Source organism: Chionomys nivalis, chromosome 1, assembly GCF_950005125.1.
Source record: "Chionomys nivalis chromosome 1, mChiNiv1.1, whole genome shotgun sequence".
In the NCBI taxonomy this organism is placed as follows: Eukaryota; Metazoa; Chordata; class Mammalia; order Rodentia; family Cricetidae; genus Chionomys; species Chionomys nivalis.
Window position 1 is genome coordinate 105477324 of NC_080086.1, and position 22044 is coordinate 105499367.

Here is a 22044-nt window from a genome sequence, read left to right on the forward strand (position 1 = left end):
GAACTCGTGACATGAATCCAGAACTAAGCTAGATCATCGCCCATCTCCACACGTGTGTGAAGGCGTGGGGAGGGCATCTGAACACCAAGGGCCGTCGTCGTCTCCATCTTATTGCTCAAGGCAGGATCTCTCGCCGCAGCCAGAGTTTGCCAGTTCTGCTAGACCAGGTTTCTAGCAAGCCCCATAGACTCACCCATCTCTGTCCCTCCAACCCCAGGATATCAAGGCATGCTGTCATGGTAAGCTTTTGTTTAACATAGGTTTGGGGGCATCAAACTCAGACCTGCATGGGTAGCCTCTTAAGGACTAAGTTATCTCCCTGCCCAGAAAACTATCAGTCTTACAATTACTATGTTCTCTCTTCGTGTGTTTATGACAGAAGCCCCTGCTCTTACACAGGAGTGAGATCTGAACTTCCCACTTAGCTCAAACTGACCAAAAATGTCTCTTCTACCTTAGCTATCAGTCATTCTTTCTTCAACGACCCTGGACACAGCGGCTGTAAGACCCCTCAGAGCAGAGAAGGGCTCCCGCCATCTAGCGCGCTCTTCACAATGAAGTCAGCTTGGAGTCATGGGGATTCTTGGGCATTCAACAGCAACCAAGACAAAGCTGAGACCCCCATCTTCCCTTTGATGCTCTAAAGACAAAACGTACAGACTTGTGGTGAACTTCACAAGATGTAATACGGACCTAGAGAGCTGGCTCAGAGGCCAGGAAGACTTGCTGACCTTGACGACCAGAGCTGGGCTCCCAGCACCCACATGCTGCTCACAATAGTGTCTTCCCACAATGACTCACTAGGCCTCATTTACAACTGTGCCCAGCTCAACTGTCAAGAGCGTGTAATTCGCATGACATCAAAGGAACCCTCTGAGGAAATGGGGTAAACTGATTAGCTGAGAGTTAAGAAAACCGCTTTTCTCCTCGAGCAGATAAAAGCAGTTAGAGAAAGGAAAGCACATCGGCCAAACTTTCTCATGAGTAAAGGAAGAAAAATTTAAAACAAAATATGAGCAAATAGAATCCAGATGTGTGAGACCTATGCACTTAAACATGTTTCTCCAAAGGCAGCAAGAGAATTTGACATTGCAATAAGCAACGTGTCACGTAACACAGAAAAAAAAAATTGGTGGGAAATGGGTCCAACCCCACCACACTGAGGGAAACCTCAACATGCATCTGTGATAAAAAACAAGACGGAGCTCTGAAAAACAAACCAAGGAGCAGTGGGGGAGGGGCTTCCTTAGCCTACTATTCTGGAGGCAGAGAGAACCCTGACAGCAAGGGGTCTCGGTTAGAATCAGGCACAAGGAAAGAAAGCCTTCCACGGCTTTCATTCCTCCCCGAACTTCGTGCGGAGTTCCTCTGCTACAAACAGAAGAATGAGGTGGAGGAGGCTAGTTTTCATTATTCGGAACTGGATTTTATATGTAGGAGAACCTTCAGACAGATTGTAAAGAACATTACAACACTAAAGATTTGGTAAAGTGACTACATGTCTGATTAGCCGAAAAGGCAATGAATGGCTTAGGCAAACTCTGACGGCTGCCATTGCCCACGACAGGTGGCTGGGAACAAACTACAAGAGTGTGTCTTAGTCAGGGCCTCCACGGCCTGACATTAGAAAACACCACGATCAAAAGCAACTTGGGGAGGAAAGGGTTTATTTCAGTTTCTGATTCTCAGATCACACTCCATTACCCAGGGAAGTCAGAACAAGAACTCAAGCAGGGCAGGGACCTGGAGGTAGGAGCTGATGCAGAGGCCATGGAGGAGTGCTACTTACTGCCTGGCTCCCTACAGCTTGCTCAGCCTGCTTTCTTATAGAACCCAGGACCAGGGATGGCCCCACCTACAGTGAGCTGGGCCCTCACAGATCAATCATCAAACAAGAAAATGCACCACAGGCTAGCCCAAAGGGCAACCGGGTGGGGACATTTTCTCAACTGAGGTTCGCTCTTCTCCAAGGGCTCTAGCCTGTGTCAGGTTGACATAAAACTAGACATCACAGATGGATAAGGCTTGTCTATGAGATTGAGGCAAACAAAGCTGTTTTTTAAAAAAAACAAAACAAAACAAAACAAAAACAAAACAACAACAACAAAAAAAAACCATATGATAGAGACCTAAGTGCCATAAAAAGGTTCAATGGGGAAAAAATGGTCTGTATTGTCTTGTTGACCTGTAGAATTAATGCAAACCAGTCTATTTCTAATAGGTTTTGTTTGATTTGATTTGATGTCATTGATATTGTGTAGGCTCTGCTCTGCCTCCCTTTCTCTTGCTGGTAAAACGCTATGACCAAAGCAACTTAGGATAGGAAAAGGATTATTGCACCTTCCACTCCTAGGTCACAGCCCACCATTTAGGGAAGTCAAGGCAGGAACTCAAGGCAGGGCACATGAAGAAGTACCATTTGCTGGCTCACTTGCTAGCTGCTCTGGAGCTCATGGTTAGTGAGTTTTCCAGTGCAGTCTAGGTTACCTACCTAGGGATGGTGCTACCCATAGTGGACTGGGCCCACTCACACTAATTAACAATCCATACTATAGCTCTCATAGACATACCCAAGATGAATCTGATCTAGACAATTTCTCAATCAAATGCTTCTCTCTCAGTTGATTCTAGACTGTCAGATTGACAATCAAACCAGTCCAGGTCAATTAAATTATGATGCTTTACAAATTAACTCTATAATTTCATAGGACTTTAAAGGTCTAGGTAGAGCCAAGAAGAAGTTACAAATTCTTGGAGTCCAAATACGGAACCTTCTTCAAGAGCTATAGTAACATCCTAGGAAATAGAGACACAGAGGCAAGCAAAGTGACAGAAGGAGCAAAAACATAAACACACAACACACTAGAGAGTGTGCAGGTGTCTGAGTTCTGGCTGCTATTGCTATGGAAAGACACCATGACCATGGCGATTCTTATAAAGGAAAACATTTAACTGAAGCTGGCTTACAGTTTCAGACGGTCAGTCCACTGTCATCAGGGAGGGACATGGTGGCACAAAGGCAGACATGATGCAGGAGAAGGAGCTGAGAGTTTTACAGCTTCATCTGCAGGCAACAGGAAGTGAACTGTCCCACTCTGGGCCTGGTTTGAGCTTCTGAGACTTCAAAGCTCATCCCCATGGCAACACACTTCCTCCAGCAAGGTCACACCTACTCCAACAAAGAAACATCTCCTAATAGTGCCACTCCCAATAGGCCAAGCATTCAAACACATGAGTCTATGTGGGACATTCCTATTTCAAACCACGAGAGCATGTCATCAGGACCGATGAGGAAAAGGGACGGTTGATCCACAGAGTCCTGGGTGCTGTTTGTCCCCCATGGATAAAAATCATGTCAATTCGCAATACTCCACATACAAAGGAGTGCTCAGTAATTTATAAAACTATCCAAAGAAAACACAACGGAGCAACTTGGGACCACGGGATACAGAGTATCTCCAGTGAATGCCCTTAACTGTCAAGCAAAATTGGTAAGACCCTGTAGCTGTAGTCAACAGTGTGTGGCCATCAAAAAGACACTTCACGGAAAATGAAAATCAATGGCACAAACTGGAAGGCACTATTTTTAGCAGATAAAACTAACAATGCTCTTCAGGATATATAAAGACCGGCTTCAAGTCAGTGAGGAAAAAGACAGCGTAATGGATAAAGGATACAAGTCGGAAAAAATGGCTGTTAACGATCAGGAGGATGGAGCGCGCTGGAGTGAGCTGTCATGCCGGTCACATCACCATTAACTGGGGGTCGGGGGGACTAACAAGCCTCTAAGTCCTGCATGATGGGATATTTTTAAAGCACAATTCTGAAGGGAGGAGACTTTGGTTGTCCACTGGTAAGAGCGCAGAGTTTAGTATGCCTTAAGAAATCGCCATGGTAGTCTCGAATCTGATCATTTAAAGCTGCGCCTCTCTTCGGCACAGCTACCCTTTGTAGGTATTTGAACAGCGGGGAAAAGATGGGTTTGCAACTGAGAAAGACATATGAGAATATTAAGAGAAGGGAGCTGGTGACAGCTGAGACTAGCAATAACCCACACTGTCTGTGACAGGAGAGCGCCCGGGTCCTAACTACAGCTGTAAGAGACAACAGGATTAACCTAGAACACGGGTGTGGAGACGGCCCAATGGGAAGAACACGGGGCCTGCGTTCAGATCCCAGAATCCACACAAAAAGCCAGACATAGCATGGTGTCTACTTCAAGTCCCTGCCTAAGCTCCTGCCGACTTCCTTCGATGGTGGACGGTGACCTGGAAGTGCAAGCTAAAAATCAAGCCTTTCCTCCCCTCAGCTGCTTTTGCTCAGATTGTTTTGTCTCATCATAGCAACAGAAAGGAAGCTGGAAGATATCAAAAGGCTGCATGGGAATTATGTAAATAACCCAACTGTGTCTGTGATTTGTCTCTTAAACACAAACTGTTCAGGGCCGCATACGCAAAAAGTGGTGGGGGAAGGGGCGGGATTCAGCTTGGGATTGCAATTTTATTACACAACTTCTTTAATGATATGCTAGTGAGGACCATTTGGCCGTTTTGAGCATTCCAGAAATCTTAAAGGATGAAGATTATGTTCAAACCTACCCACTATACCTGTACTCTATCAGAAGCAGCCCCCCTAAGTTTCAAGTTCAAATGTTTCATTTTTATTATATATCCCCTGTGTAGAATGCGCATGCTAGAGGTGGCTCCAAAACACGGAAAATATGCGATCAGGCACAACATGTACAACGATGACCATAGGCAATAATGTCAGGATTAAAATGAGGTTGCAGGGAGTGAATTATACTATCCACTCTGCAGCGTACAACAAGGACAAGATACTAATGGCTTTCTCATTCATATTTAATGTGGCAGAAATAAATGAAGCTAATGTGGGGGTTACGTCTGCAGCGAGCACAGGAGAAGACTGCACAGTACTTCTGTCAACGTGCATCTACGGAAGTCTACTACTGGCCTCGAGGAGGTAGAAAAAGCAAGCCTAGCTTGAAAGTCGGAGGAGAGACACATTAATCTTTGTTCAGCACACACCCCAGCTTCTCCTCTTGGGTTCTTTTCTGCTCCTCAGGCTGCTCCTGGGATGGAAGTTCCAAGTGTACCATCGCTCTCCTATGTATACCGGCAGGTGTGTCCCACAAAGCCCCCACAAGGAAGTCACATGAAGAACCACAAGAATACTGGGGTTGATTGAGTGGGCAAGAGCACTCGGTGTGAAAGCACTCGCTGACACCGATTCTGATACCCACGAAAAGTTGCCCATGATACGTCTAACCCCCGTGTTAAGGAGTAGAAGCAGGCAGACCTCAGGAGCTCACTAGCCAACAACCCCAGCTGGGACGTCGAGTTTCAGGCAAGTGAGACACCCTGTCTCAAAAAAATAAAGTGATGCCATCATTTCTCCAGACCAATGCCCCTGAGCCCACGGAAGCGTGGTCCCAAGATCTGCCTGCCTAGCTAGGGGTCCACGGCCTGTAGACCCCATGGCACAGCAGCAGGGAGCTAGAATAACCAGATGTGGTTTTCTCAATTCCTGCTGTTCCCAAGAAACAAAGTCAAGGCCCAGCCAAACTTATTAGCTGGATTTGCCCACCCCCTTTGAAAATGAAGACTGTTTTCCACATTGGAGGAAGAGAGAAACAAATCCGAATGAAGGCAGAAATGTACATATCGCCCACTCCAGATGTGCCCTGAGGTTATACAGAGGCATCTTGAACAGTGTCATTTCAACCCTAAACATTTACAAATAATTTATTTTTGCTTGGGCCAGATTGTCATTTTCTGGTATTTTGGCCTCTTTAGCCTGATTTTTTTGTTTGTTTTTGAGTATGAAGCCATTTCATACTTTTTGGAATTTGAGACAGATTCCTAAACAAATGTCCTAGGAGGTGGGTGTGGGCAGAGACTGGACAGAAGGCAGAATCTGCTCAGCCCTGGGAAGCTTCTGGGCCTCTCTCTGATGGTTACCCCCACAGCTGGGAGAGCCTGCTTCTCTGGACCAGGAAGTGCCTCGCAGACGGGGCTGCCATGATGCTACAGCATTGATGAGAAGAGAAAAGCTTCCAACGCTGTGTCTGGAGGACGAGACGGGCAGCGATGGGTGACTCCTTCGAAAGTCACCTCTGATGCCACTGTGCGCCTGACCACGGTACTGAGCAAAGGAAAGCATCAGTGACAAATTCGTTGCCAGTCCCACTATCCCCAAACATGCAAGCCGGGCACATGGGTCCGTGAGGGTGGATATGGAAGACAGCCCAAGCAGATCCCTTAAAGAACAGATAATGAAAATGAATGGCAGAAGAATGCCTGAGTTTCTGGGGCTCCGAGAAGGTACTGTGGAGTGGTTTGACTTCTGCAAACACCCCAAGGGGCTCAGGTCCCTCATCACTCAGAGTGCCACTGGTGGTACCCACGCTCACCCCCTTTAAGCCCTGACTCCCAGGATGTGAACCTCACCTTCACCCTCATCACTAGCCTCAGTTCCTTTCTCGCTGCACCGTCTCAGCCCCCACTGTAAGGAGGCTCTCCATTTCTTCTGCACACCAGCGGCACCACTCTCTCTCATGTGGCCCCTCTCTGTCAAGCCAAACGGCTACTCAGCTCTTGACCTGCTGTGTGCCTCCAACTCCCCAGCTGGGTCCTGTAGGTTTAACCTTTTAGCTCACTGCAGCAGGAACATGAGGCAGCTGGTCGGTCACATTGCGTCTGAATGTGGAAGCAGAGAGAGATGAACACCAATGCCAGTGTCCAATCAACTTTGACCTATGTGCCCAGTCCAAGACTTCAGCCCACGGAATGATGCCATCCACATTCAGGGTAAGTTTGCCAGTCTCAATCAACCCAACCTCATTCAGGGTAAGTTTGCCTGTCTCATCAACCCAACCTGGGGAGTCCCCCACACACTCGCCCAGACATTTGTCTCCTGGCTGATTCTAGAGCCTGTCAAACTGACAGTTGATGTCAACCGTCAGAGCGGATGACCTGTTCTCCTAGATCACAAAGAAACCCATCAACAGATGTGCAGATTTTGTCCTTCCGGGTCCCAGCACATCCCCCACAGCCTTCCCACAGTAAGCCCAGTGCCACCTCAGCCAGAGACAAACAGAGCTGCAGCAGTGAGCTCACGATGTCGTCAGACTCAGTCACTCTCACTGGCAGGAGTCGGGGAGACTGCTTCTGACTAACTGAACTTGGTGCCACCAATGTTGCTCTTTCTGCAGTGAAGCTGCTCCGAGCGGTTCCCGAAGCTCCGGTTCGCCTCTGTCACTCCTGGCAGGGCCATCACAGTCACCGGACAAAGCCATCCCACTAACCTCAGCAGCAACGTGGACGGTTCAATCCCAGCATCTCTCCATCTGACCCACCTCACCCAGCCCCTGAGGACCTCGACACAGATCCTTAGTTGCTTCTTCTGGAAATGCCTTCGAGAGTCCAGGCCTTGCCCTTCCTTCCTGGCTATCTCCTGTAGATCTCCTTCCCTGGCCAACCCTCCACTCGTGGTCTTCATGAAGCTAGAAGGTCCCACAGCTCAATTTATAAATTTTTCGCTCACTGGGCATCCCTAGTCTCATTCCTTCAAGCAGTGCCTACTGTTCAAAATCGTATTCACTCCATCTCAGTGTGAATCGATCTCTTAGCATTGGATCTGGGGAGGGTGGCCAATACAGCATCCTCACTGGGCTGTCCCATAACATCACAAACTTAACATGTCTACAAAGGAACTTCTTAGTCGCTTCCTGAATCCAAACCTTTCTGCCGGTCCTTTCCCTCGCTACTAAACATGTGAGAAGACATATTTAGCATCTTCACCAACTTTTTCCTTTTTCTCACATCTTACAGGATCTGCCTTTAAGATATAACTAGTGAGTGCCCACTTTTCTCTACTTCTTCTGTGCCTGCACGATCCACAGCCATTGTGTATTGTCTTGGTGCCACAGCAGTGACTCTAGCGGTGTCTGGGACAACCTCCTAGGTTCCACCGCCATCCTTCGCCCTCTGAGTCTACCCCATCAGAGCCACCAAGTGAGTCTACTCAGGCAGAACAGAGACCCCCTTCCTCCTCTGCTTAAACACAGCTGCGCAGGTTTCTCAGGATGCAACCTGAAATCTCTGCTGGCTGCCATGTCAGACCGCCCAGATGCTTGCCACCTCTCGTACCCAGCCTGACTCTGGCTTTCCCAGGCTCCCTTCGAGAAACCCTGTCCTCCGCAAAGCTTCCGCGAGCAGCCAGGATGTGCTGCCTTCAGGCTTCGGTGACCTCAGTGCCCCTCAACAATGTTCTTGCCCAGGTGCTAAGAGGGGAATGTGTGCAGCCCCTTGAGGTCTGAGTTCAAATGCCGCCCGTTTAAAAAGCCTTGGCCGCCCATTAAAAACTGCTATGGGTGTACACAGAAGGCTTTCCCTCCATTTTCTTCTCCCCACGGCGTCTGCGTCTTGTCAAGGATCATACTTCACTCTCTCACACCGCCAGCTACATAGGCTCTCCCCCACGGCTGTTCTCAGCCTGTCTTCGCACCTCCACCTGACAGCCAGCTCGCCAGCCCTGACGCCGCTGTGTCAGCAGAACACCAGGCGTGGCGCGTGGGAACGCGTTCTTAACCTTGCCAGAGCATGAATGATCGTGGGAGAACCCCCTGGTGAGCCACACAAGTGGCAACAGCCTTCTGAACCTGCCGCTTAGCTCCAGCAGGAGATTAGCGACATCAGCCTCGTGCTGTGAAAACACGCAGATAAAGAGCAACGCGTTGTAAAGCATAAATGTAGCCGCTGCCTCCACAGCAATCCTTAAAATTCATCCAGGATTCACCTACGTGCTGTGGTTTAAGAGGGGTAGAAAGTTCTATGGTGGCGGGCCAACTGACCCCCACCCCTGCTGCCCACACTGAGACTTTGACAGTGAGTAAGAGATAAAGGAAAGTCCCTAAGCCTTCCTTTTCAGAGTTCAAAGGTTACCTGTGAGGAGGGCAGAGGCAAGGAAAGGCGGTGTCTTGCAGCCAGGTCTTGGGATCCCGCTGTGCTCGTGAGCATCCAGGTGCCTCTTCCCTTAGGTGGAAGAAAGAGGTCTCCGTACTAGGTCCCCCAACAGCTGAAAAAGGGAGGCCTGGGGACGCCAGTACTCAGCAGGGACAAGGTACCTAGGGAGAAAGAGAACGGAGACAGAGATGGTCAGAACAAGCACAGACAGCCGCAGGAGGATGAGGATAGGATGCCAAGAAGGACCAAGGTGCTGACACTGATCTCCTTGTCCCCAAGCCCGACAGGAGGCTGGGGAAACAGCTGTCTGAGAACTTGCCACATTAGGATTAGTATAACGTGACAGTCTGCCAGAGGAGCAAGGATGCTTCACCAAGTAACAAAAGCGAATCCCAGCAATGAGTCAACAGATCAGCGCATCACTGAGGAACATCCTCCAGGTCTCCACCCACCCAGCTCTGTCCTAGCGGGATTCCACAGGGCGGCAGCTAGGGTTGTTTCTTTCCATGGAGCAAAGCAGCATCAAAAATCACAACTCAAGAATATACAATGAGGGAAATGAGATTTGGAGATGTAAGAGCCGTGGGAAACCGAGTGAGGGCAGGCGTGCGTTCTCTGTTAGTAAATGGGGTGCAGAGAAATCTACAGGGCTGGTGAGCGGTGGGAAGCAGCAAAGCCTGCTTGGGAAACACTTTGCAGATCTTGAAAGTTACGACCTTTGGCCTATGACCCAGGAACTGCCTGAGGTAAAGAAAAGGACAGCTACACTCTAAGTCCTGCACACACACACACACACACACACACACACACACACACACGCTCCAAGAGGTCTTATTTACACTAGGCTACAGGTGAAAAAAACCCACATGGCCATCCGCTGCTCAGTGTCACATGACCATGCAACTGTTTTGGTCCTGAAAGAAACTACAGTACTCATTCACACAAAGACGTGTGTGTGTGTGTGTGTGTGTATGTGTGAGTACGTGTGTGCAGTGTATAGGTATGCGCGCCTGTGCAGATAGGTATGGATGCCAGAGGTTGATACTGGGATGTCTTTCTTAAATTTACACTATCACCGTTTTGCTGAGGATGGTAGACAGAAAGCCTGGGAGCCTTCTGTCTCTGCCTCCCAGTTCTAAGGTTGCAGGACCAAGGTCTGTTTTTTCACATGTTCTGAGGGGTTGAACTTAGTTCCCCAGCAAGCACTTTAACCACTGAGTCATGTCCCTCAGCCTGAAGGTCAGTCCTGAACACACTATGCCAAGTGAAAGACACTGGGCACAGAAGTTCTTTAATATGCAAAACTACATATACAAAACATACAAAATGTCCCAACAGGAAAACCAATGGAGAGAGAAGGGAAATGCCTGGTTTGATCCTGGCTGACGGGAGACGATGAAAAGCATTCTGGAATCATGTAAGGGTGACGGTCACAAGACCATCTGCAAACATGCTCAAAACCCCCGCATGGGGACTCTAAGACAATGACTTTAAGGCTATGAATGAGAGAACTGGGAAACTATTAGCTTAAAAGAGGAGGGAGGGAGGGAGAGAGGGAAGAAGGAGGGAGGGAGGAGGGAGGGAGGAGGGAGGAAGGGGGAGGGAGGGAGGGAGGAGGGAGGGCAAGCACAAGCCCCTGGAAGAAGCAGGAGGACAGGGTAAGACTACAGCAGAATTTCTAAAACTTTTGCCTTTCTTCAAGCAAATTGACTTTGGTCACCAGGATTGCAACACTCCTGAAAGAACTGTGTTTTGATGGGTTTCTGGCCATGGAGCTCAGACGACCACTGGCCATTCCCTGCTCCAGCATGAATACTTCCAGGTCCCTTCAATGAGGGCTTCGAGAGCAGCCGTGCAGGTGACATTATGGCAGACAGACCCATGTCTCTTTGGTGCATTAATCTCTCCTCCCTTACACTAGAACATCAGGCTTTGCCCACACAGCGTGCAAATGCACAACTGTTTCTCTTGCAACACTCGTGAGCAGATTGCTCAAGGCCAAGGTCTTCAAGACTCACTCTGTTTCTCCAGTAGAGCTCTAACCCCTACTCCCAAGTCTCTCACCTGCATACAACTGGCCTCGAATAGCTTCACCATGCCAAGTCCGGAAAATGTCATCACTCGGCTACCGGACTGTTCTCTGCCTTCTTGGTGTAACTCCTGACTCTGCATTCCTTCTAGAGATGTACCTTGCCGCTGGTGCTCCCACCTAAGTAGAGCCTACAAATAGCATGGAACTGCCAGCAGGAAATAAGCATTCTGCTAAGACAGCACACTGGCAATAGGAGCCGTTTTGAGTTACAGGAAGAAGAGCTTTGCAAAGGCCAGCCAGTTGTAAAACTCTGCCCGGGCTCGGAGCGGAGCTAGGAGTCCTGTGTCCATGCTCTTCAGCCTCTCAGGCTGCAAAGGCCACTGGCTCCCTCAGTCCCAAAGCTCATAGTCTCAGAGCCTTTTTGCATTTCCCCTGGAAAATGGACACAAATAAGACATGGAAAAATGCAGGGAGGCCAATCGGGGAGAAGGGGACCAGTGAAAGTGGGAGGAGACAAGAGAGGAAAACGGGTAAACTTGATCAAAATACATTATACACACACATGTGGAAATGTCACCATGAAGCCTGTCACTATGCTAACTAACATATGCTAATGAAGAGCATACAGTGCTTGTGTTGTAAACAGATGCCTGTTTAGTTTTGTTTTTGTTTTTTAAGACAGGGTTTCTCTGTGTAGCTTTGGTGCCTGTCCTGGAACTCACTCTGTAAACCAGGTTGACTTTGAACTCACAGGGATCCGCCTGTCTCTGCCTCCCAAGTGCTGGGATTAAAGGCGTGCGCCACCACCACCTGGCTCAGATGTCTTCTATAGTGATGAATCATTTGCACTTTAAATGTATTTTGTTATTTAGGGAAAGGTCGGCGCATGTGTGTCTGTGCAAGTGTGTCTGTGCATGTGTCTGTGCATGTGTGTCTGTGCAAGTGTCTGTGCATGTGTGTCTGTGCATGTGTGTCTGCGCATGTGTCTGCGCATGTGTGTCTGTGCATGTGTGTCTGCGCATGTGTCTGCGCATGTGCGTCTGCGCATGTGCGTCTGCGCATGTGCGTCTGCGCATGTGCGTCTGCGCATGTGCGTCTGCGCATGTGTCTGCGCATGTGCGTCTGCGCATGTGTCTGCGCATGTGCGTCTGCGCATGTGCGTCTGCGCATGTGCGTCTGTGCATGTGTCTGCGCATGTGCGTCTGTGCATGTGTGTCTGTGCATGTGTGTCTGTGCATGTGTCTGTGCATGTGTGTATGTGCGTCTGCGCATGTGCGTCTGCGCATGTGCGTCTGCGCATGTGCGTCTGCGCATGTGCGTCTGCGCATGTGTCTGTGCATGTGCGTCTGCGCATGTGCGTCTGCGCATGTGTCTGTGCATGTGTGTCTATGCATGTGTGTCTGTGCATGTGTGTCTGTGCATGTGCATCTGTGTCTGTGAATGTGTCTGTGCATGTGCGTCTGTGCATGTGCGTCTGTGCAGGTGTGTCTGTGCATGTGTGTCTGCGCATGTGTCTGTGCGTGTGTCTGCGCATGTGTGTCTGCGCATGTGTCTGTGCATGTGTGTCTGCGCATGTGTCTGTGCGTGTGTCTGCGCATGTGTGTCTGCGCATGTGTGTCTGCGCATGTGTGTCTGTGCATGTGTGTCTGTGCATGTGTCTGCGCATGTGTGTCTGTGCATGTGCGTCTGTGCACGTGTCTATGCATGTGTGTCTGTGCATGTATCTGTGCATGTGTGTCTGCGCATGTGTCTGTGCATGTGCCTGTGCCTGCAAGCACCTATGAAGACTAGAATAAGACAGCAGGTTCCCCAGAGCTAGAGTTCCAGGCAGTTGTGAGCTGCCCAGTGCTGGTGCTAAGAGCTAAACTCCCGGGGCTGCTGAGCCATCTCCCCAGCCCTTTATTTGCAGATTTTATTTTATTTTATTGCAAATAATATGTCTGCAGATACTATTAATGGTGGAATAGTGATGGGCAAGAAGTCCTTGCTCTTAAGAATTCTACATAAGGGGATGGGAGAAATGGCTCAGTGGTTATTCTTATACAATTCCCAGGGACTGCAGATGGCTCAGAACCATCTATAACAGGATCAGATTCCTCTTCTGCCATGCAGGAATACATGCAAGCACTCATATACAAAAAAAAAATACATAAACAAATAAATCTTAAAGAATTCTACACAACAGGGAACCCCAAGTCTACCCATGACCCTTCTAGCTATTAACAAAATCCACTTCTGTTTATCCCAAGGAATAAATATAATAAATTACAGGAGAGAGACTTCTCATTTCCTAGCAGGCCATTCCAACGGTGTCTAATAAATTCATTCCTTTATATGAATATGGATGCCACCACAAGTATAAAAGCCCCCCAAAGCCAAACTTATGCAGAAAGCATGAAGAAATGACCTCACTGATTCATCAGGCACGTGCACATCTCTCTGTGTGATCGCACCTTATTAAATAAAGGCAATCACTAAAACAACCAGGCCTGTGAGGAGAATACCAAGCTGGAGTCATCACTTGGCACCTTTCCCAACACAATCCAACCCATAGTTCTGGAGCCGCAGGTGCCCCCGGAGAGCCACGCCAGCTCAACATAAAACTGTACTTACTACCAATATCACAAGGTATTAGTTTTTCCAATTTTACTCCGTAATTTGATTGCACTAGTGTCAACTCTATAGATGGCAATCTGCTGCCCTGTGAAATGTAACAGGCCTGCGAAAACTTGGCAGTCTCCGTGCACATACATGCATACATATCTGCACACTAAGCGAGCACACCCGTGTGGACACCTGTGAATTGTGGGCAATGGATCAGGGTAAAGCCTTGCACGGAAGGGTGGGTGCTGCTTCTCAGAGAGATTCCTTGCAGTCTCTAGAGAGAGAGCAGATCCAGTGGAATGAGGAAGCCGGCTGTAAAGACAGCTGAGAAGGAATCAGCCTGGCGAGGTCCCTGGGAGGGATTTGGGGATTCCTCCCAGCTGTGGCCAGAGGTGCCAGAGTCAGATGTGCTCGGAAGTGAGTTTCACAACTGGCTGTAGAGAAGGAAAGGGGAGAGGAGGTCAGGATGGAGAGTGGTGAGGGAGGGGAGTGAGGAAAAGGGAGAGAAAGGGGAAAGTGAGGCTGAGAAGAGGGGAGGAAGAGGAGGAGGAGAGGAAAGAAAAGGAGGGGGAGAAAAGGCCAAAGTGCTTCCAAGTTTTCATTTAGAACAGTGGAGCCTGTGAGAGGTGGAGCACTCCTCACACCACATGTACACATGTGAGGGGCACCCACCAATGAGTGGTGGAGCACTCCTCACACCACATACACACCTGTGAGGAGCACCTGCCTGCGCGTGGTGGAGCACTCCTCACACCACATACACACCTGTGAGGAGCACCTGCCTGCGCGTGGTGGAGCACTCCTCACACCACATACACCACACCTGTGAGGAGCACCTGCCTGCGCGTGGTGGAGCACTCCTCACACCACATACACACCTATGAGGAGCACCTGCCTGCGCGTGGTGGAGCACTCCTCACACCACATACACACCTGTGAGGAGCACCTGCCTGCGCGTGGTGGAGCACTCCTCACACCACATACACACCTGTGAGGAGCACCTGCCTGCGCGTGGTGGAGCACTCCTCACACCACATATACACCTGTGAGGAGCACCTGCCTCCGAGTGGTGGAGAACTCCTCACACCACATGCACACCTGTGAGGACCTAGGCAGGTGACAAGCACAGGGTCAGGCAGGAGAACTGTCTGTGTCAGGAGGCTGTCTGTCAAGAGCTCATCTGAGCATGGGCACCAGAGGAAAGGACAATAGAAGTGTGCGGATGTGCCTCCCCCCTCTAATGACAACTCAGAGAGACACATGGCACAGGGCTCCAGTCGTAATCAGTGTGGCCAAAGCCATGCCCAGTGTCCCTTAGGAAGTCAGGGGACAGGAAAACACATGGGAGCCCTCACACAGGAGGAGTGATGGTGCACTGTGAGGTCACAGCTCTGTGAGACATTGCAGAAGCCAACACTGGAAGACATAACTGAGGGTAACAAGCTGAGTCAATCACAGGATGCTACCCCTGTGAGTAAGAAAGAGATGTGCTGGCTGGAAAGACGTCTAAGACACACCTGGAAATAAAAGGGCAACATGTAAAATGTGTGCATGACAAGATTACATGTGTGTGCAGGACTGACGACATGTAGTTCTTCGAGGGGTCGCCAGAGCAAACGAAAGGGTGTCAGTAAATCAAAAGGGATTTACTCTGCACTGTGCTCCTCTCCGGAGCCTTTCGTCTCTGCCTGTTGTCAGAGGTTAACAATCTCTGGCACAGTAAACTTTACCCACTACTTATTTGTCCTTTGTCTTATGTTATACATATGCCACGTATAACATGCCACAATGGATGAGTTAAAGCCCTACAGGAAGGGCCTAATTTCCTTGCATTCCTGGCCCCACAGAGAAGCAGTGCTTTCTTTCTCTTCTTTACACTGGCTATCCCCATCTACACCACACACACACGCACACACACACTTGCACTCGGTATATTGACATTTAGCCTCTGCTCATCTGCTTGTGGCTATCACACACCACACACACACACGCACGCACAGACACGCATGCACACACACTCACACTCGGTACATTGACATTTAGCCTCTGCTCATCTGCTTGTGGCTATCACACACCACACACATGCACAAACACACGCATGTGCACGCACACACACGCACATTTGGTACATTTATATTTAGCCTCTGCTCATCTGCTTGTGGCTATCACACACCACACACACATGCACAAATGCACGCATGTGCACGCACACACACACAACACACTCACATTCGGTACATTGACATTTAGCCTCTGCTCATCTGCTTGTGGCTATCACACACCACACACACACGCACACACATGCACACATACACACGCACGCACACACACTCACACTCGGTACATTGATATTCAGGCTCTGCTCATCTGCCTGTGGCTATCACACACCACACACACATGCACAGTTGCACGCATGTCCACGCACACAGACGCACAACACACTCACATTCGGTACATTTACATTTAGCCTCTGCTCATCTGCTTGTGGATATCACACACCACACACACGCACACATGCACGCACACACACTCACGCTCGGTACATTGACATTTAGCCTCTGCTCGTCTGCTTGTGGCTATCACACCACACACACACACACACACGCACACACTCGGTACACTGACATTTAGCCTCTGCTTGTCTGTTTGTGGCTATCGCTACAAAGCATGTGGAGAGGAACGACCTATGTAGGACGCTTTGCACTGATGCACAACACCAAGGACCTGAAGGAATCCGGCTGCTTCTCCCAGGTCTTTCCATTCCCAAGCCCGGGATTGTCCTCCAGTTGCTACTGATCCTGAAAGTTAGGATTTCAAAACTCAGTGCAGCTCTCAGCAAGGAGGTTCTCACAGCGGATGCAGGCAGCGGTTGCCACATGTGTGAGCTTCGGTATGAATGGGGGTCTTGTCTGGCTGCAATAAAGCTCCCCTCTGTTTGTATGCATGCTATACTGAGAGTCTTGTCCACTGGGAAGCTACCCAGTGCTCCACGACAATCCCTTCCGTGTTGTCTTGAAGGGATCCATTTAACATTTGCCTTCTCTGGGGTAAATACAGCAACCGAAGCATTTCTCAAGGCAGCCGTGAAGCCCGCTCACTGGCTCACTGGCTATCATTTAATTGAGGGTTGGTCGGGCTTATGCTTTGCTTTGTTTTTGTTGTTTTTTGTTTTCGTTTTGCTTTTAATTCTCTTGCTGAAAAGAAAGGCCTCTGGTTATTCGACTATCACTCCTAACTCAAAGAAATCACTCATAAAAACACAACTGATTCTCAAGTTCCACAAGGCCCACAAAGAACCGATTCATTTACCCAACTGGATGCTGAAGCAGGCACAAAATAAGAATCTTGTTGCTGTCTGGACATTACACTAGAAAAAAAAAACAACTAATTTATTTAGAGCCGTGCGACAATAAAACATTCTGTGACTTTAAGGAACTCAGAAAGCAGTTCCCTGGGCGACGTGTCTCTAAGAAGAATGAGGTGGGTTTGTGTTTGCTGAGCAGAAGGAAATTCCTCCAGGGAGCAAGATGAATTACCTTTCTCTCCAAAACGTGTGTGCTGGCCAAGCTGGGGAGTCTGACAAGGAAGAGTTGCCCATGCTGGCGGAGATGGTCTTACATCTGAACACCGAAGGCCTGGACAGGAGGGAAGAGCCTTGTATCATGTGACTCTGCACTGTCCAGCGTGTGTGTTTTTAACGTATCCTACCCATGTTATTCATACAATGTAAGATTGAGTACTTAGAGTCTACAAGTCAGTGTGGCTAGTTATCTCACAGGATCAGATAGCTATACCATCACCTCCCTTACCTCAGAACAAGACCTCGGAGCCAGTGCGAGGGTGCAGCCAGCATGAATATGTGCATATCCAATAAATAAATAAGTAAATAAAATTTTAATCTAAATTAAAATCTCTCAGATCTCTCACACAGTAAGTCCCTCATTTCTGGTTTGCACCCATGATCTCGTGTCTTCTGTAAAGTTCATACAAATAGAATCTCACCTTTTAAGTCTGGCTCCTTTTGTATTTCTTGTTTGAAAGGTAAAATTGAAATAACATATTTCTTGGGCAAGTTCCATCAAAGCCATACATTACATTTCTCCAAGGCTATCTGTGTGTCTAAATCAGTTATATCTAATCCCACAGATGCCAGAAGATGGACCTATATATCCAAAGAGTCTGCAGATAACTACCCACTTAACAGAGCAAAAAGTGGTGGGTCAATAAAGCCTTTTAAACATCACACCCATGCAAAAGTGCCCAGAGCTATTCTAAAGCGACAATGTTAGGTTCAAAGTCAGAAGAACAGAAGCATTTCCAGGGCTGCTGACAGGTTAGACGGTCAAATCTCAAAACCCCCAAACAGCCCAGCCCCCCACAATAGCTCTCTGAGCCTTGTACGATGTGAGTCCTCTCCATCATCACAGCCAGGGACTACAGGACATTGATGGGACACTGGCGGGGAGGCACCTGACACAACCCAGGTAGAAACCACAGACACGAGCTTTGTTGTGTGGAAACCTAAAGGGTCACTGCTCCATCACAGGAAAAGGCCAGGTGAGCGGCGAAACAGAGACTTCTTACAACAATCTTACAACTTCTTACAAGATAGATAGATAGATAGATAGATAGATAGATAGATAGATAGATAGATAGATAGATAGATAGATAAAAAAAGGTCCCAGGACAAAGTCACATTATCAACCTTGTGTAGAAAAGTGATATCAGAGTCACTGCTACAACCCATCACAGGGGCAGGAGCTAGGAAGGAAGGATGCTCTGTTGCAAGGGCCATTTAGTACACAATTCGGTGTCATAATGCTTTCAGAAAGGGTGTTATGTTTAGAAATACTGACTTCGAGCTATAGGGCAATCACTGAATTTTTTGTAAATATAATGATGGGCTAATAGTGGTATCCTGGCAATCCCATCCATATTCAAGCAGGAAAGCCAGAAAAACAAAAAGGAAGAGACAAGAAGTTGAAAATAACCATCCACAAGGTACTGCAGCTGCCAGACAATCATATCAAAAATCACTTTAAACATAAATGGTCTTTAAAAAATCAGTTAAAAGATGTGGACTTCAGAAGACCTCATCCGTTAAGTTCCTCTGTGGAGTGAGTGGCTGTCTATACAGAAATCACAACTTGTCAATGTGAAGAGAGTAAGTGTCCGTGTGGCTCTTGGTCACAGACTATACCTCTTATGTCATAGACCCACAGACACAGTCAATGAAGAGTGAACAGAAAGACAATAAGAACCAGAGGCTGGGGAGGCCCAGTCTAACAAGCTGTCTTCTTAACCATAGAACAACTGCGGTCAGAAACTCGAGGCAGATGTGGTTGCCTGCATAATACCAAGCCGGCTACCATTCCAGCATAGAGGGCGGAGGAGTTCATTAGTTCCCCGCACTAGCTGAGAATACAATGACAAAGAAAGGGCAGACGCCCCTGATAGGTCCATTACGCTCCTGGGGATGGTCCTACACCAGGAGTTAACGAGCAGCACATATTAGACTCAGTGGGTTATTAAATAAGTTATTAGGTAAAAAAAAAATAAAGGGCACAAAGTTAAGAGGGGATAAAGGACGTGGATGGACCCAGGAGAAATTAAGGTAAGGAATGGGAGAAAATAATATAATTAAAAGACAATGTACATAGTTAAGAAATTCTCAAATTAATAAAAATACCATATGAAAATGTGGGTACAAGAGTGAAAAGAAAATCACAACTGTGCATTGTATTATTTGTAAGAAACTCATTGAAAAGCCACAGAAGCAGATTAAAAGTAAAGGGTTGGAGATAAAATACACCAATAATCAAAAGGAAGCTGAATGGCAAGGATTTAAAACAAGAACCGTCAGGCTGTGTTGTGGCATTGCATTTATATGTTAATAAATAAAGTTTGCCTAAGGATCAGAAGAGTAAAACAGTCACACTGGCCAGCTTTAGAGACCAGGCAGCAATGGCACACACCTTTAATCCCAATAGCCATACTAGCTTGCTACAGAAACCAGGCGGTGGTGGTGCAAACCCTTAATCCCAGAACTAGAGAGGATTGTGTCTCGGGAGGAGACAGCTCTCAGTCTCATTCTGAGGTTTCCTGGGGGCGGGATCATCATTTTCGGACTGAGGTCAAGGTAAGAGCCAGTGGCTGGTTTCTTAGCTTTTCTGGTCTTCAGGTTGAACCCCAATATCTGTCTCTGGGTTTTTTATCCATGTTACAAGGCTGCAAAGTATAAAGAGGCAAATTCTACCAGAAGACATAAACATGTATATCCTCACCAACAGAGTATAAAGCACATAGGCAAAGCCGATAAAACTACAGAGGAGAAGCATCCATTAAATAGAAATTTAACGCCATTCATGGGAAATGGACAACTTCAGCAGGCAGAAAACAAAACAAAACAAAACCCTGGACCAGACAAAGATGATCTGGACAGTACCAACCATCAACTTGAGCTGCTTCATCTGTCACCTCCCATCTAAACTCTGTGGCTCCCAGGAAACACCCTAGGCCACAAGGTCACATAAAAACGAAAACAAATGGGTAAAAGAACCATAAAACTTATGCCAAGTTTCATGCTTGGAAACCCAAACCCGTAGCCAAAGGATACGCAGGCCTGGAGATGTAGAGGCTACCTTAGACACTGTGAGAAGGAATCCGTATGAACAAAAAAAGAAAGAAAAAAAATCCTGTTTGTGTGTGCATGCGTGAACACACACACATCATTCATGGGCTACAGATGTTACTGTAATCTTAACACAAAACAATGCTCCAAACAGGGGAAAAAAAAAAAAGGAGAAAATGGGGTATTACTCATTTAGGTGTTTCTCGCCTTAACTGAAAACTAAAGACAAAATTAGCAGTTTCTAATTCGCACTATTTGTTTGCTCATTTTCTGCAGTGCTGGGCTTGGGGCCCAGGGCCTATAGACTCTTGTCAAGCACTCTGCCACACAGCTACAACTCCACCAAGCTCTCGCCACGCCGTGTATGATACGGTCTCATACTTTCCCACAACGAGGCATTCTTGGGCTCACCTTTCAGACTGCCCCTTAATGTCTATCTTTACATGTACAGAGGTGTGATGTCTTCAGTTCGCAGAGGAGTTACACAAGTAAAGTAACCTTGGCACCGTTCTCACCGCATAGATGAACAAATTGGGGACATGTGTGGAAGTCAAAGGTCTCCATAAACCCCGTTGGGGCTGAGGGCTTGGGCAAGACTCCTCCTCTCTCTCTCTCTGACCTCATCTTGTCTCCTCTTGCACAATCCCTGACCACAGCTGCCACACTGGGAGGTGTCAGCCATGCAAGACGATTCCACAGGCTCCTGCCTCCCTTCTGAGGTTCACCATGGCAGGCAGATCTGCAGGGGCCTGACCTACACGGGAGCCAACGGAGCAGCCCTTCTGAAACAGTGCTGATGTTTGCATTGCTGTTTAGTTTAATAACAGGGGGTTCCTTCCTTCCTGGTCGATTACTCATTGTTCTCTAAGCTACCACAGCAGAATGCCCGTCGCAGACCTCAGGCTCATCTGCTGAAATGCTTGCCATGTGGGAAATAATACCGTGTGTGTTGGGGTGAGCCATAATTTACATTTAAAAAAAATTTGATGGAGGTCTGGCAGGCTGGCTCAGTGGGCAAAGGCATCTGTTGCAAGATTGATGACCTGAGTTCAATCCCAGAAATCACATGGAAGGAGAGAACTTCCTGCAAATCCTCTGACCTCCACAGGCGTGCTGTGGCATGACTGTATACACACACACACACACATGCATGCACACACAAATACATACATATATACATACAAAATAAGGTAAAATCTATAATTTGTTTTACATTTTAAACTAAAATAATATATTTTATTACAAAATGAAACACAGTCATCACTTGGGATCAAGCCAGTGGTGGCCTCAGCTTCTGCCTCCCACAGACACCAACATCTACAGATGCCCCAGGCCTTATGTAAAATGTCAGTCTCTGCATAGCTGAGGCAGGAGAGAAAGGCAGGAAGGATGATGGGGGAAAGAATGAGAAAGACCTCCATCTGGTCGATCCTGCCGACGGCATCAGAAAACATCAGAAATGCCCAGAAAGCCTAAGTTAGCCACAGAGACAATTGAGAGTTTCCTAGGACACCCTTCAGGGACAGTCAGCAAAGTGTACTTACATAGAGCCCAAGCAATATCAGCCTTGAGTTTCTAGAACTACTCTTGGTCATAAATCTAAAGGATGTCCATTAATCTACCTCACAACTCCATTCCCCAAGGAATATCCTCGAACATTTTCCCCTTCCTGTCAGTGGAATGGGACCTTAGCATCCCTTAGAGGTGCGACTGGAGACTGATCCTACTGTGTCTCTGTTCTGTGGCGTATGCCACGATCCACACGAAGAGAAAAGGGTTTATCTGGCTTACAC

The 22044-nt window shown here is 47.8% G+C and overlaps 1 protein-coding gene across 3 annotated transcripts in view; it reads right to left on the reverse strand.

Moving 5' to 3' along the window:
• Rnf144a (ring finger protein 144A) overlaps positions 1-22044 on the reverse strand; it is a 125045-nt gene that overhangs the window by 88880 nt on the left and 14121 nt on the right. For 2 of the 3 annotated variants that reach the window (XM_057784539.1, XM_057784531.1), the window contains exon 2: positions 8964-9145. The exons of the other annotated variant lie outside the window; for it this stretch is intronic. In XM_057784539.1, coding sequence (XP_057640522.1) covers positions 8964-9038 — 75 coding nt within the window. In that variant the 5' untranslated portion in view covers positions 9039-9145. The remainder of the gene's footprint in view (positions 1-8963; positions 9146-22044) is intronic. 3 annotated transcript variants of the gene reach the window in all.